Here is a 15,332-nt window from a genome sequence, read left to right on the forward strand (position 1 = left end):
TTCTTTCTTTCTTTCTTTCTTTCTTTCTTTCTTTCTTTCTTTCTTTCAAGGTTTATTTATTTTGAGAGAGAGAGAAAGTGTGAGTGGGAGAGGAGCAGAGAGAGGGAGAGAGAGAGAATCCTAAGCAGGCTCTACACTGTCAGTGCAGAACCTGATACGGGGCTCGAACTCACAAACCATGAGATCTTGACCTGAGCTGAAGTTGGACCCTTACCAACTTAGCCACCCAGGCACCTGCCTGCCTCTCTCTCTCTTCCTTCCTTTTCTCCTCCTTCTCCTCCTCCCTTCCTTCTTTTCCTCCTCCTCCTTCTTCTCCTTCTCCTCCTTCTTCTTCTTCTCCTTCTCCTCCTCCTCCTTCTCCTTCTTTTTTCATATTTTTTTTTTTTTTAAGATTTTTGTCTTCTGAGCAGGGCAAACACTCTTGTCCCCAACTGACTTCTGCCTGTTACCTGGATCTAAGAGACTGTGGTACCTACATGACTTGATTCACTCCTACAGATATTTACCAGAATCCATCTATCCTACCCTTTAGTCTAATCTGTCTACCTTACTACCTTACCTTAAAAAAAAAATTCGTCCCTTCCTTGGCTACTAGAATATAAAATAGTTTCTTGTTTTAAGAAATTTGTCAGCAAAGTAGCATTGTCTCATGATCTGAACAGATAAATTTAAACTCATTTCATGAGCATGATGATAAAGCCTAATTTTTAAAAATATTCCGCTGGGACCCCTGGGTGGCTCAGTTGGTTAAGTGTCCAACTCAATTTTGGCTCAGGTCATGATCTCATGGTTCCTGAGTTTGAGCCCTGCATCAGGCTCTGTGCTGACAGTGCAGAACCTGCTTGGGATTCTCTCTCTCCCTCTCTCTGCCCCTTCCCCACTCACACTGTCTCTCTCTTTCTCAAAATAAATAAATAAGCTTTAAAAAACAAACAAGCAAACAAACAAAAAACCCCACAATATTCCCCATATGTGGGGCACCTGGCTGGCTCAGTAGGAAGAGCATGAGACTCTTGATCTGGGGGTCATGAGCTGGAGCCCCACACTGGGTGTAGAGATTACTTAAATAAAAATAAAATATTAAAAAATAATTCCTGGGGTGTCTGGGTAGCTCAGTCAGTTAAGCATCCAACTCTTGATTTTGCCTCAGGTCATGATCTCAGAGTCATGGAATCAAGCTCCACTAAGCAAGGAGCACGGAGCCTGCTTAAGATTCTCTTTCTCCCTCTCCCTCTGTCACTTCCCCATGTGCACATGTGCTCTTTTTCTCTCTCTCTCTCTCTCAAAGAAAAAAAAATCCCTACATATAATACTGAAACTTCTGGAGGTTGGCCAACCTTCCCAGTTTGCTCAGTTTCAGCACTGAAAATCCTGGGAAACACCTCAGGCCCAGTCAAACTGGGCTGGTTGGCTCACCTGAGACTTTATGTAGTATTTTACTTAGGTCACACAAAACTCATGCTATGAACTTGAATTGCTCAGAATTCACATTTGACACTTGGATTTAAGTAGTCTAGAAGCAAGATGAATCTGAACTTCAAATCCAAAAGCAATCCAAAACAACAAAAATCCAACATTAAAAAAAAAAAAAAAAAAGACAAACCCTAAGTAAAACAAAAACAAATTGATTGGAGACAGAAAATCTGACATAGAAAATAACAACATCTTCTTTGATTATTATGAAAATAATAAAGTAGATCTTTAGATTCTCTCATTTTTAAGTACCTTACAATTACTGCTATTACAACATTTTAAACGTACCAAATAATTTAAAGAAAGCAGTCATTTCCTGTCTCTGTATAACTAGACAGGGTCCTTTGGGGCGTTTAGACTTGTTGCTATTATGTGCATTTTTTTCGGATGCTGGCCAACTATCTTTAAAAATAGGACGCTTCAGATTAATGGGTTTTTTAGGCTGATGTGATCTATTTGACCCTGATTTTACATGAACAGTGACAGTAGGCGGTGTCTCACAACACAGCTGATTATGTCTCATTTTGGTTTCCCAAGATTCCTGTAAAAATAAAACATAATAATTTACCACACTCTTGTTCATTTCTATATAAAAACAACTAATCAGATGACATTACCAGATGCAGTCATATAAAATGTTATTGAACTTGCTACTAAAATATTATTTGTGATAGTAACTCACATAAGAAATTGTTTTTATCATTCATTGCTAAGAAATGCTTTGTTTCCTTTGGGTAACTGATACACCTTCTTTTCTCAGTAAGATCCTGTATACCATTTTGCTTTGACTACTAGGGAACCCAAAACCAAATTTGAAAGTTAATTAGAGAAACTATGCTGCACTTATAATCTATTTGTGGTATTCTTTTTTCCTAAAGTTTTAAATTCTGCTTATACTGACATACTTTTATCATATAGTTATTATATGACACTTCAAACTTTTTATAGAACAAGGCCAGCTATTTCCAGAAATAAATTATTATCATATCAAATCTTACATTGAAAGTAATCCACCTCCCCACACAAAATATTTTCGTACTGGTAATTCTTTGATATGCTACAAAAATCACTTATTCAACAAGCATTTACTGGTATTTATTGAAAAGTTAAAAACAATTCTAGCAAAGAAATGTAGGGTATACGTGAGGGATTCTCATAAATTGATCACTCTAATTTTTAAATTTGTGAGTGTATGACTTAGTGGTTAAATGAGCCATTGCTTTAGGGAAGAAAGATGGGCTTATCACTGTTTCGCTAAAATAAAATAACTCTTAAAAAACAGAATCCTTATTGAAATGACTACAGCATTTTTCTCTATCATAACCACAAACTGTTGATCTGAGTGATTGATTTTAAGTGTATATGAATGTACAGTGTTATAATAAAATTAGAAACAAAGTTAATTCATCAATATTTAACAATATGCATAATCACTACCATGTTTGGTGGTAATTAGTTCACATAATTATTACTACAGTTTGTATTACTTTTGTAATACCTTTTTTATACGGTGGTAGGAAATGGACATATGCATAGGCAAAGCAGGAAACTACTCTGAGATCCTAATGAGAACTTCTGAACCCATAACTCACAGTGACCCAAGCATGGCAATCCATAACTCACAGTGACCCAGGCAGCCATGCCTCCCTTGGTGTTCAAGGAGTTAGGTACAGATTCTCCTTCCTGACCCTCAGAAACTTCCCTGCTGAAGGAAGGAATGGAAAATAAGATTGGATATAGTAGGGCTAGATCAGCAATGTCCACTGTAATGTGAGCCACATTTGTAATTTTATATTTTTAAAGCCACATTAAAGAAGTACTAACAAGCAAATGAATCTTCGTAATATGTTTTATGTAATCTGGTATACCCAAAATATCATTTTAGTGTATAATCAACATAAAAATTAATGAGATATTTTACATACTTTATTTTTCATACTGAGTCTTTGAAATCTGGTGTGTATTTTACACTTATAGTAGGTCTCAATTCAGATGCTAAATTTCCAATAGTGAGAGTGAAAAGTAGTCCTACCAATACAGTAAAGTAGTGTGTAAGGGAAAAATATTTTACACTCCTTCAGTACTTAATTTTAAATTAAAATAAAAAATTTTCAGTTGCACCATCCACATTTCAAGTGCCCAACAGCCACATGTAGCTAGCAGCTATCATATTAGACAGCAGAGGGCTAGATTATGAAAAACTAAGCAGAGGAAATTATATTCAATTGATTCTATAATTGCTCTCCTCCCTCTGTTTCACTTCCCTCCCATCCGCTCATCTTTCTTCTCATATCTAAGGTCCAAGCAAATTTAAGGCAATTATGGAGTTGGGGGTGGGTGCTACAAACTCCATAGAAAAAGGAATGGGTGATAAATTGAAACTTGAGACTTCAGAACTTTCTGCTCTTTCCTACCCACCTTGTCTGGGAGACAGCTGGAGGTCTCATCTGCATCTTTTTTTTTTCCCCCCAAAGTAAGAGCAGCCTTACAATCTAGATGGAAAAAATTAAAGTCAGGCTTCTCAAACTGGGAGCTAGGCTTGGGGGTGGAATGTGCCAGAATACAGAATAACTATGGCATATCTCCCAGAAGGTAAGTTTTACTCAATGTTAGGTAACTTTAAAAGTGTTGTTATACTAAGATAACCACGGACATATCATGAAACCAGAAGGCAAATTTTGTCAATCAAATAGATAAATATGTTCATAGTATAGCTTTACACTATTCCGTTAAATTCTATATATGTGTTGGGATACTTCATATGAAATTTGAGGAAATAGAGAAAGAACTGTGAAATTCCCCAAACAGAGATTCATTGAAGTTAATCAGCAAACACTGGCAGAAAAGTTATGGAGACACTAAGGAGAGAAGCGATCAATGCTACATTCTTACTCGTATTCCAACTTGAGGTAGTTTTAAATTATGCTCTTCATTTAGATATACTGAAAATAGAGTTCTCATGGAAGCAAGAGGAAAAGAATGCAAGGCAACTAAAAATATGAGAAAGGGTAAGAGACAGGGAAGAAGGAAGGAACCAGAAGAAACTACACTCAAATGGTAAAACCCTGTAGTGGGTTTTTATGTGGACTCCACCAATCTGAAAAAAAATTGTACTAGAATTCACACTTGAATAGGATGTCTGGGTTTTTTTTCCCCCCTTTGGTAAATATACCACAGCTAATTTATAGGTATCTAAAATAATTTGTTTTCTCTGGGGGTAATATAAAGAGTGTTAGGGTGTGGTGCACAGAATCATACGACAGAATCAGTATTGGGAGACTCAGCTGCCTATATGAAAAATCTAATAGCAACATCTGATGGCGATTCAGGGCAGGCAGGGAAACCTTAACTTCCTTATAATTGCAGCCTTACACTGAACACTTAATGTGTGCCAGGCACTGTGCGAAAAGTTTCACATGCATTATCTCATTTAATCCTCAGAACATTTCTATAAAATGAGTATTATTTTATCCTTATTTTCTAGATGAGAAATTTGAGGCTTGGGGAAGAAGAAATTTGCCCATGGTCACATAATTAACGAGTGATAAACCTAGGATTTGAATCCAGGAATGTCTGACACCAAAGGCCCATATCCTTTAACCACCAAAGAAGTGTTTTCAGAATTAAATGAAATCATGTGTAAAACATCATGGTATGCAGCCCGATATTACTTACTGTCACCCTGCCAGGAAAACAAACCCAGCTTATAAGCTTACACTTTATAAAAATTTAAGTCAAGCATTTGCATTGTCAATACGCAAAATAAATTATGACTTGGTGGTTAAATATTAGCCATTGCTTTAGGGAAGAAAGATGGGCTTATCACCGTTTTGCTAAAATAAAATAACTCTTAAAAAACAGAATCCTTATGGAAATAACCACAGCGTTTTTTCTCCATCATAACCACACACTGTAAACTGTTAAAAAAAAAAAAACACAGCAAATTTAAGAAAAAAAAATTCTTGGCAAAACTGCTGGAAGCTTTGCTGGGGCTATTATCACAACTCCATAATGTTGATTTTTAAATACGGGTTTGTTTTTTTTTTTCTAATTTAACATCTAAATGGCTATTGAATACTTTTGGCCTCGGCCAAGGGCTAGGTGCTACAGCACTTGTAAAATTGCACAGCAGAGCTGTTTCAAGAAGAAGTTCAAGTCTGATTAGAAATCCACGCAATTAGGTGGAGAAAACCAGACACTTTCATGATGAGGTGGTCGGAATAAATGGAAGCTGGGCTGGACAGAACCGTAGGAGTGAGTTGTGGCCGCACTCCTGGGAGCACCACTCCTGGGAGCACCCATTTCCTCCTTCCGGATGTTAAGACACGAGACACACCTAGGTGCTCTTAGATCCTGGTACACAGAAGCATTCAGTAAAAATTACGTATTCTATTCTTAGACGTTGTTCATAATACATATTTAGGACGGTTCATGAGCGAAGGAAGTATACGGATCTATCTGCCGAGCGTAGTGCTGAATCCGTGGCCCAAACTCACTACACGGCAGCAGCATTACTGCGTCTTTTTTGCAGGGAGGCGTGTCTTTCGAGGGAAGAAGAGTCAGACGGTGCCCGGAGAGCCACATTTCACCTCCGGCGATATAACTGAAATGTTAAGATGGTACTGGTAACGGAGACCAGAGGTATTTTTAAACGTGCTTGTGTTCGAGAACAACATTTGTTAAACAAGCGGGACCTCGGTTTTCACATAGCATGGGGTTTATCCGTGTCGAAGTGTTCAATTCCTTCAAAAGGTTCTTTAAAAAAAAAAAAAAATCGAAGCCCGCTGGCCCCCAGCCGTGCCGACGGGTAAGAAACCGGCGGCTGGAAACTGTGGGAGGTGGCTCGGGGCCAGGGCACGGACGGACAGCGGCTGCGACCCCACGGCTCCTGGAAGAGGACGCGCTGACGGGGACCCAAGCGGACCGGGGCGGGCTCCTCCCTAGAGGATCACGACCGGCGGCGGGCGGCGTCCCCCGGGGCCTCTCCTCCCCGCGAGCGCGCCAGGGAAGGGCCCGCCGGCGACACGGAGGAGCGCGACGCCGCTCCGCGGTCCCCACAGCGCGACCGAGGAAGGGGCAGCCTCGCGGACTCCGACCTCGTACGCCCCCCGCCCGAGCCCAGGCCCGAGGCGCCGGGAGGGTGTGCTCCCGTCGCGGCGAGGACACCTGAGGAGACTCGCGGGCCGAAGCGTGTGGGGGAAGGGGGCGGGGACGCCGTCCCATCCTCACACCCGGTGGGCGGCGGGGCCGGGGGCGAGAGGGATGGAAGGACCCGGCGCAGCCGAAACTGGAGGGTGGCCGGCGAGGCCCGAAGCCGGAGCGCGAGCGGAAGATACCTGCCAAAACCTGGGTCCGGGGCGCCGGACAGCCTCCCTCGGCACGCTTCGAGGCCTCAGGCGGTTGCTCGCCACTCGCTCCGCAGCGGCACTACCCGCTCAGAGGCCTCCCGCCAACCGCGAGCGAGGCCGGCGCGGGCCAATCAGCGCACAGAGCCGCCGCCGGGGGCGGGGCCAGGCTGCGCGCGCCGCTTCCCCGACTCTAGGTGGAGCGTTCCGGCTCGAGCTCCCGCTGCGCCTGCCCGACGCCCCGCCAGCCTTCTACCAGGCCTTGCTAACCCTCGGGGCCAGACCCTGGCAGAAGCGACCACCCTCCCAGATCTCTTCTGGCCTCCGAATTGATCCCCTTTCCCTTGGACGCTCATTGAAGTCTGACTTGTATGCGAGCCCTGTACCTCGTCTCCAGTTAGATGGAGAAGCCCTGGGGGGCTGGGACTACAGGCCTTCCTTAACTCACTTCCACTTCACAGCACCAAGCGCGATGCCTGCACACAAACACCAGCAGGTACTCGACAAAGAGAGATGTCAATAGTAGGAAGACAAAGAATCAGAGGTGAACTTTGCAGCAGCAATTATTATGCCCATACAGTGACTGCTAGGCTAAAATAACTAAACAGAGGGACACCCCTTAAACTAAAAAAGAAAGGTGTGAATACCGTGTGGCTCTTTGTGACAAGGGGTCATATTGCACTCTTCCGTTTAATCTACTGTTTTAAGCTGTAAATTCTACAGGAACCTTTTGATTTTGGCCTCCTCCTAGCCCTTGGCCATGTGCCTGAGATGTAGTAGGTGATTAGTAAATGTTAAATTGAGTAAAAGGATTCGTCATAGCTTTAAAATGTTTTCCCTGATATCCTTTCCTCTTCACTTCCCTTCTACCTACTGTATAACGTGCTTTCTTCCCCCGTTAACATCTCCTGGCCTTTTTTTTTTTTCATGTTGCTACAATCTTTCTAAAATTTTATTGAATGCATAATACTCCAGGGTGGATGGACCCTTCCTTCCTGACGGTTCCCTTCTTTCCTCCTTCATTTGACCTGGCACTCTGATATTTGGGTTGCTTCCAGATTTTTCAGCAACCACAATTATTACACCTAAAAAGAATGTGGCCTTGCCTATTTGTGGAACTTCCCAGCAATTAATTACTCAGCAACCCTGAAGAATGAGTAAGCTAGTTTCCTTCTTTCTTGGGCTCTCACCACAGCAAGATGAGGGCAAAATCACCTTCAGGTAGGAAGACGGTGCAGTCTGGGAACTCATTTTTCCTTACAAATGCCTTCATCTTTCCCCCTTGGCCTTTAAATGGGGGAATGGACCAAGAAGCATCAACTAGTTGTGAAAACCTGTAATATTTACTCTCCTAGGAAAATGACTGCTTTAAACCCCATTCCTCTGGTTTCCCTGGTTGTTCTTTTTTTCCCCAAAATAGCAGAGTTTACTGTGATAACTAGTTTCCAGCCTTGCATAATGTTTACAAAGCCCACGTATGTCCACTATATGGAAATCACTGTTACAAATGTGAAGCAAGGAAAGTAGCACAATAATGAATAGCGGCGCTATCCTTCTAGAACTTTCTAGACAGATACAGACACGAATAACTAAAACAACGAGTTGTGGCACCAGAGATGCATATATAACGCAAAGGCAAAGTCCAGTTAGGAGAGGGTATTCCTTAGGATCCCCAAGTCTCCACACAGGAGTTTGTTTTCACTTAAGTAAAATTTGTACACAAAAGTCAGCAAATATACATAGATGTTAACAAAGCAAGCTATTGGGGAAGAAGCTTACCACTTAAGTTTTGGCTTCAGGTTAAGGGTTATGACCAGCAAGGTCTTCATGAGCCTTCTCATTCTTGGGTTTTTGACTATGTTGGGCCCATGACACAGAGGAAAGAAAATGTACTTTAGAGTCACAGGCCTGGTTTGAATTGAAGCTCTTTCACTTTACTGGCTATATGAACGTGGGCAAATTAACTCTGTATGCCTCAGGTAAGTGTAAAGGTGGGATGATACCCTCTGCTTTGTAAGCGTATGGGACAAATTTGATATTGTGGTAAATTGTTCAGCAGTGGACTGGCACACAGGTGTGTTGTTACCTTCTTGCCTCCTTCATTTGATCTGGCAACTGGCTGATAAGAACTGAACACACATTTATCTAAAGAGCCTTTGCATTATTGCCTACAGTCCTTTTCCTCTTTTCATCCATCCTAATGCATGGCTTTGCTATCTCCTCACTAAAATATTACTGATTGCCCACAGCCTGACCATTCCCTGTACCGCGTGCATCGCCTCTAGTTTGTCCGCATTCTACCTTGTATCTCCCCACTATTATCCAGTGATTCTTTACTCCATTCTTAGTGACATACTTTTTTCTGAGTATGTCTTAAACTTTCTTTTTTGAGGGGCACCTGCGTGGCTCAGTCGGTTAAGCGTCGACTTTGGCTCAGGTCGTGATCTCGTGGTTCGGGAGTTCAAGCCCCACGTCAGGCTCTGTGCGGACAGCTTAGAGCCTGGGGCCCGATTTGGATTCTGTCTCTCTCTGTCCCTCACACACACTCTCTCAAAATAAATAAGTAAATATTTTTAAAAAGTAAAAAATAAAAGACCCTTTTTAAAAAAACAAAAACTTTCTTCTTTGAGCTGGCATATAATGTGCTCTTTTTTAAACTTCATTTAAATTTTCTACATGATATTCATCCTTTAAGACCCAGCTCAAGGCATCAGTCCATCATCTGAGTACTTAATAAGTGCAGGACTCTGCCATTCTTGAATTCCTGCAGCATTTTCTTTTTTAAAGGTTTAAAAAAAATGTTTACTTTGGAGAGAGAGAGAGAGCAAGCAAGCAGGGGAGGGGCAGAGAGAGAGAGAGAGAGAGAGAGAGAGAGAGACAGAATCCGAAGTGAAGCAGGCTCCAGGCTCTGAGCTGTCAGCACGGAGCCCAACTCGGGGCTCGCTCACGAACCCTGAAATCATGACCTGAGCCGAAGTAGGACACTTAACCGACTGAGCCACCCAGGTGCCCCCTGCAGCACTTTCTGAAGTTCTGATTTTTGCAATCTTATTAACCAGCTATTTTTTTACACAAAATTTTTTATTATGTGTACATATAGATACAATTTTACATAAATGGGGTTGCATACATGGTTTAAAAAATGGAATATTTGATATGTACAAAAGAATATATTGTAACATATATGCAGGCAGAGCATAATAAAGCAAAAACTTCAAGAAGCCACTACTAACCAAAAAAGCATGAATCCACCATCCAAGAAATAGAACATAAACAATACTGTTGAGATCCTGTATGCTCTTCAGTGGAAGAGCATACTTTCCTGAAGAGGTGACTTTTGTTTTTCCCATTCCCTTAAGATTCACTGTATCCTTAAATACAGATTGTTTGTAAACTTAATACTTTGTATTCTTTATAGTTTAAGATTTTAACATGCAAATGCAGGACACTGTAAAGCATTTTCATTGTTGTATGGAATTCTGTTCTATGAATATACTGTAACGTATCACCATGCTCCTCTCACTGGTCATTTTTCACTATGAATGCCATAAGTCTTCTTGTACACAGACTTGGTTGGTTATCAGCTGCTGTGTCTCTGTAAAACCGTGTTAGTTATAGTGGGCATAGGTTCTGATTAGTTGGTGTTGGATTGGTCAGTGCCCATGTTTCAAATATTCAAATACTACTTCTGCTTGTATATGCCCCATGGTGCACACTTTTTTTATATGTACTTTTCTTATAAAGGCTTTAAAGTGAAAATGATGGATTTTAGGATATGCATTTTACAAAATTATGAATGCTAAATTTATTTCCCAAGTACTTGTACCAAATTAATTATCTATATGCCCAAAGTGGAGCTCAAACTCATGACCCTGTGGTCAAAAGTTGAATGTTCCTCCGACTGAGCCAGCAAAGTGCCCCTAGTTGTACCAATTTTAAGTAAGAGTCCCATTAGTCTACATCTTGCCAAGTTTGTATTTTCGGACTTTTTGTGACTAGATTATCTTTTAAAGTATGTCATAGAGAATACCTTTGGATTTTCTTTTTAGCATCCCTTTTCTGGTAAATTTTCTACTCAACCTCCCAAACCACTTGGGTGCAGGGATAGCAGCTATATTCATACACTATCATCTCTCTTCTTCACCTGCTGGGAGTCCTAAGGGCACCTGACCCAAGTTGAGCCAAATTCTCTTCCTGGAATGTTGCACTAAGACCCAGAATTCAGCGTGGCTGACTGCTCTTTTATATGGAGGCAATAAAAACTGAGAAGTATGAGGATAGAACAATAATCAATCTAACAAGGTATAAGCACTGTATTAGTTTTCTTCACTGTACTTTTTTGTTCCTTACTGAAAATAACCTAAAAAAATTTTTTTAATGTTTATTTTTGAGAGTGAGACAGAGCGTGAGCGGGGGAGGGGAGGAGAGAGAGGGAGACAGAATCCAAAGCAGGCTCCAGGCTCCAGGCTCCAAGCCATCAGCATACAGCTGGATGTGGGGCTCGAACCCACGAACCATGAAATCATGACCTGAAGCTGAAGTTGGATGCTTAACCAACTGAGCCACCCAGGCGCCCCTGAAAAGAACTTTCTTGATCTTTCCCCATACTTGCTTCTGCCTATGACATAATCCTTATTTGTCAAATTGAGGCAACAGCCTCACCACTTTCAAGTTTTGATTCCTAGTTTTAAGTATTCACAAATACTAGGTGACTTTTGCAAGACAAAATGTTACACTACACCACTTTTCTAAAAATGTTTGAAGTGGCTCACAACAAAGGTGACTTGAAGGTCAATTACACAGAGAACCTAGAGGATAGAAAGGGGGAGGGGCAAGAAAATAACCATAAAGATCTTGGGAAAGTTTGATTCCGAACAAGAGGCAACTTTCTCTACGTGCCTGTCAGGTGCTAGCTGCGTTTCTTCAAGTAACTAGACACAACTTCTAGCACTTACCAATATTTTACCAGATGAAGATTAGTTTTGACCATAAACTATTTATTTTGGTCCCACAGACCCAGATCAATTTTCTCCTGAAATTACTCCAGCATTCTTGTGAAAGACAAAAAGCAGTTCAAGGAGGATAAATGAAAACTGGAATCTTTTTTTTTTTTTTTTTTTTTGCTAATTTCTCCAAAAGGTCAAGGTGTTTAAACAGAAAGTTTTGAAACTCACTTGCATTCATTAAAAAAACATTTGAGTGCTTACTACGTGCCAGGCTCCACTCTAGACGCTGGAGACACATCCACAGAAAAAAAAGAGACAAAAATTTCTGCCTGTATGAGCTTACATTCTAGTCACATACAATTAAACTGATTGAAACCCAAAGGCTTCTAAGGGCCAAATACAACAGTCTTGAAGGAATGCCCACTGTACTAAATGGATCTGTACAATGAAGAATTGATTTTCTTCAAAAAATAGAATAGACCACAATTTGTTTCAATCTGTCAGTGAGCATACGGAGTTTAGGGAACTCAGTTGATTAAAGATTAAGGTACCACATTCAAAACAGGTGTTACTGTACAAATTCTCTTCAATGGAGTTACCAGTCTCCACCCAGGCATGAGCTACAAAACCTGAGGCCATTATCCTGGAAGGTAGGGACCTGTTTTTTAAAACTTCTCACTTTAGTTGTACACTACATAACAGTTCCATGTTGAGAGTTGGGTCTTGGGCTTCTCACGTTTTTCTAAGGTAAGAAAGTAGGTTATTAATTTTCAATTTCATAAATTTCAGTAGTTTTACAAGATCTACCAGAAAATGATTTCTCAAGTGATTCTACCCCTCACCCCCGCCTTCTTAGGAATCCTTACCACACTTGAGAGAGCTAAAGCAACAAAGCTCACGGTTACCCCACAACAGTAGACAGAACAGGTGTGTCTGTCAATAACCTGTCGGGAAGTGGCAGCATTTTCAGAAACTGTGCCAACACCAGCTTGAAAATGATATAGGTGAGGTGGCCGGATATAAAAAGTCACAACACTTTGCTTTTGTTTCCGAGCTCTTTTTTCCGATAAATATACTGGAAGGATTAAGACTTACTTTGAAGTTAGTTGAAAGTAAACACATACAGGATTCCTCTGGACTACTCCTTTCCTGTTGTACTGTATTTTGTCTTTGTGACTCTGTCAATAATCAGTGTTTATATATGAATAATCTATGATAGTTTCACATGTTGAGTTGTGGTGTCACTGCTTTCTGAGGAAGAATTTTGGCCTGTAAATCTGCTGCATTGCTCAAATTAGGCAGCTGCAAACTGAGCACACCCTCTTACTTGGTGATCCCAGGCCTGTCTCCAGAAATAGACCAAGGCTCCCAACTTTTTGCATGTCGTATCAAAGAAATGCTGAATCTGTAAGCCTCAGGCAGTTAGCTTATTCTCCTCCCCCATTCCACTTGTTATCTTCCACCCTACTGGCATTCAAAACATGGGGAACAAGATTTTATAACCGCATTAGCTGGCAAAGTCCCTAAGAGGAGAAAAGCAAAGATTTATGGCCACTTTTATAAAAATAAGGTTTAATAAAACTTGCAACCTTAACAGGAAAGTAAATTACAGTGAGAAATTAAAGAAGTTTATAAGTCAACCAATATAGGAGGTGGTGGCTGAGTAGGTTTTGACTTCTATAATTTCCTAATTAGGGAATTTATTTAGAAATTCTGGAATTCGGGGCCCCTGGGTGGCTCAGTCGGTTGAGCATCTGGTTTCAGCTCAAGTCATGATCTCACGGTTCGTGGGTTCAAGCCCCACATTGGGCTCTGTGCTGACAGCTCAGAGCCTGGAGCCTGCTTTGGATTCTGTGTCTCTCTGGCTCTGTCCCTCCCCGACTCAACGCTCTGTCTCTCTCCCCCTCTCAAAAATAAACATTAAAAAAAAAAAATTCTGGAATTCAAATAGACAGGTAAAATCCAATCTCAACAGATCAAAACTGTTACACTATATCTAAACTTCACTTTTGTTGAAGTAAATTTTAAAGAGACTATAGATTAAACTCTACATGTATACTTGCATGGAATCAGTTTATGTCTTATTTAACTACTGTTCATTTTGCAAGGTATGCTGTCACTTTAAAATATTTTTTAACTGCTTTTTAGCTGTTTAAGGAAATTATGGAACACTGAAAACTACCAGCAAAGAAATACAGTATTTCTAAGTGGATGCCACTGGTCTAGTCAGGTAGGTAGGGTCTTCTCAGGCACAGCTCTGATTCAGGGCTGGATTCATAAGGAAATGAGGTTAATGAGGTTAATGCACCAGGAGCAGAGTAAACTTGACCATTTCCTTCTCTGAACACATTTTCAGCGTAAAGATGTGACAGAAAATAATTGGTTCTTTTGGTTCAAGAGTTATGGTTGCCAAGGAGACAAAGGAATAGAACTGCACTTATAAACGAAGATGTTACTTCAGTTCCTTGGCTCAATAGAATACACTTTTTATATTCCTTAGGGACACATCTCAAGATGTTCCTGGCTTTCCCTCATATGAGTTTTCTTTTTGAATGACATATATATCCTCTGAACACTGTTAACACTTCCAATTACCAACCACCTTTTAAGCTTTAAAATTCTTCTTGCTGGCATTTTGACTCAACACTTTGTACAAACCAGTCTGGATGATCATGATTAAAATTTGTCCACAAACAAAATTAAAACAACGAATTTGTTAAAACTTCAAACACAAGGGGTAGTACATTGCAAATGATTCTTTCCATTCAAGAACTAGCAAAAATTTAACCTAATCCATGTGATCCATCACATTAGCATGTTTGATTTTAAATGTCATGACATTTGGATTAAAGATAAATTTGAATATGGAAATCATTAAAAATCAGAGAGGAAGGATGCTATAAATCAGTGACACTAGAATCCGGGTATTTTTCTCCTAAGAAATGAAGTTTTATTTATTTGAAGTGGCACTGTTACCAAGTAAGTAATCTTTGTAACACATTATATGACAGAAACTTGTAATGTGGTTTTAAGACTCCTCAAATAATCTGAATTTATTTTTTTGAGTAATCTCTATACTCAATGTGGGGCTTGAATGCATGACCCTGAGATCAAGAGTCATATGCTCCTCTGACTGAGCCAGCCAGGCATCCTACTGCTCGAGTAATTTTTAAAACATGATAAATTTCCATCCTTTCATTCAGTGACCAATATTACTTTCCTTAATTTACTATTTTTTCATATTCAATACTGACCAGGATGAATTATTATTTTAAAAACATAGTAAGTCAAATTCAAATTTATGTGTTTTGACTAATACAGAGATTAATAAAAGACTGCCTTGTCTCCTGCCAAAGGTTTATTTTTCTAGACTTCCTTCACTATGATTACTTTAAAATTCTATTAGAAACTGCTCACCTTACATTTCAATTAGGATATTTAAATCACATTACATAAAAGCCTATGTGATCTAACCTAATAGAACACATGCAATACAAGAACACTTTCAGAAATCAACTCAGTATATGCGAAAGATATTGAAATCTGTTTGAATAGAATGTGTGTTTAA

General features: G+C 40.3%; 1 protein-coding gene across 6 annotated transcripts in view; it reads right to left on the bottom strand.

Moving 5' to 3' along the window:
* SPDYA (speedy/RINGO cell cycle regulator family member A) overlaps nucleotides 1–6,916 on the bottom strand; it is a 37,035-nt gene extending 30,119 nt beyond the window's left edge. For 2 of the 6 annotated variants that reach the window (XM_042982250.1, XM_042982251.1), the window contains exons 1-4: nucleotides 6,810–6,916; nucleotides 3,892–3,965; nucleotides 3,097–3,178; nucleotides 1,762–2,014 (exon numbers count right to left, since the gene is read on the bottom strand). In XM_042982250.1, coding sequence (XP_042838184.1) covers nucleotides 1,762–2,014; nucleotides 3,097–3,178; nucleotides 3,892–3,926 — 370 coding nt within the window. In that variant the 5' untranslated portion in view covers nucleotides 3,927–3,965; nucleotides 6,810–6,916. Of the gene's footprint in view, nucleotides 1–1,761; nucleotides 2,015–3,096; nucleotides 3,179–3,891; nucleotides 3,966–5,809; nucleotides 6,464–6,809 lie in introns of those variants that run through there. The other 4 variants (XM_042982254.1, XM_042982252.1, XM_007088856.3 and 1 more) reach the window with 4 other exon arrangements.
* Between the last annotated feature and the right edge of the window lie 8,416 nt (nucleotides 6,917–15,332).

The sequence above is a fragment of the Panthera tigris genome, chromosome A3 (genome assembly GCF_018350195.1).
Source record: "Panthera tigris isolate Pti1 chromosome A3, P.tigris_Pti1_mat1.1, whole genome shotgun sequence".
In the NCBI taxonomy this organism is placed as follows: Eukaryota; Metazoa; Chordata; class Mammalia; order Carnivora; family Felidae; genus Panthera; species Panthera tigris.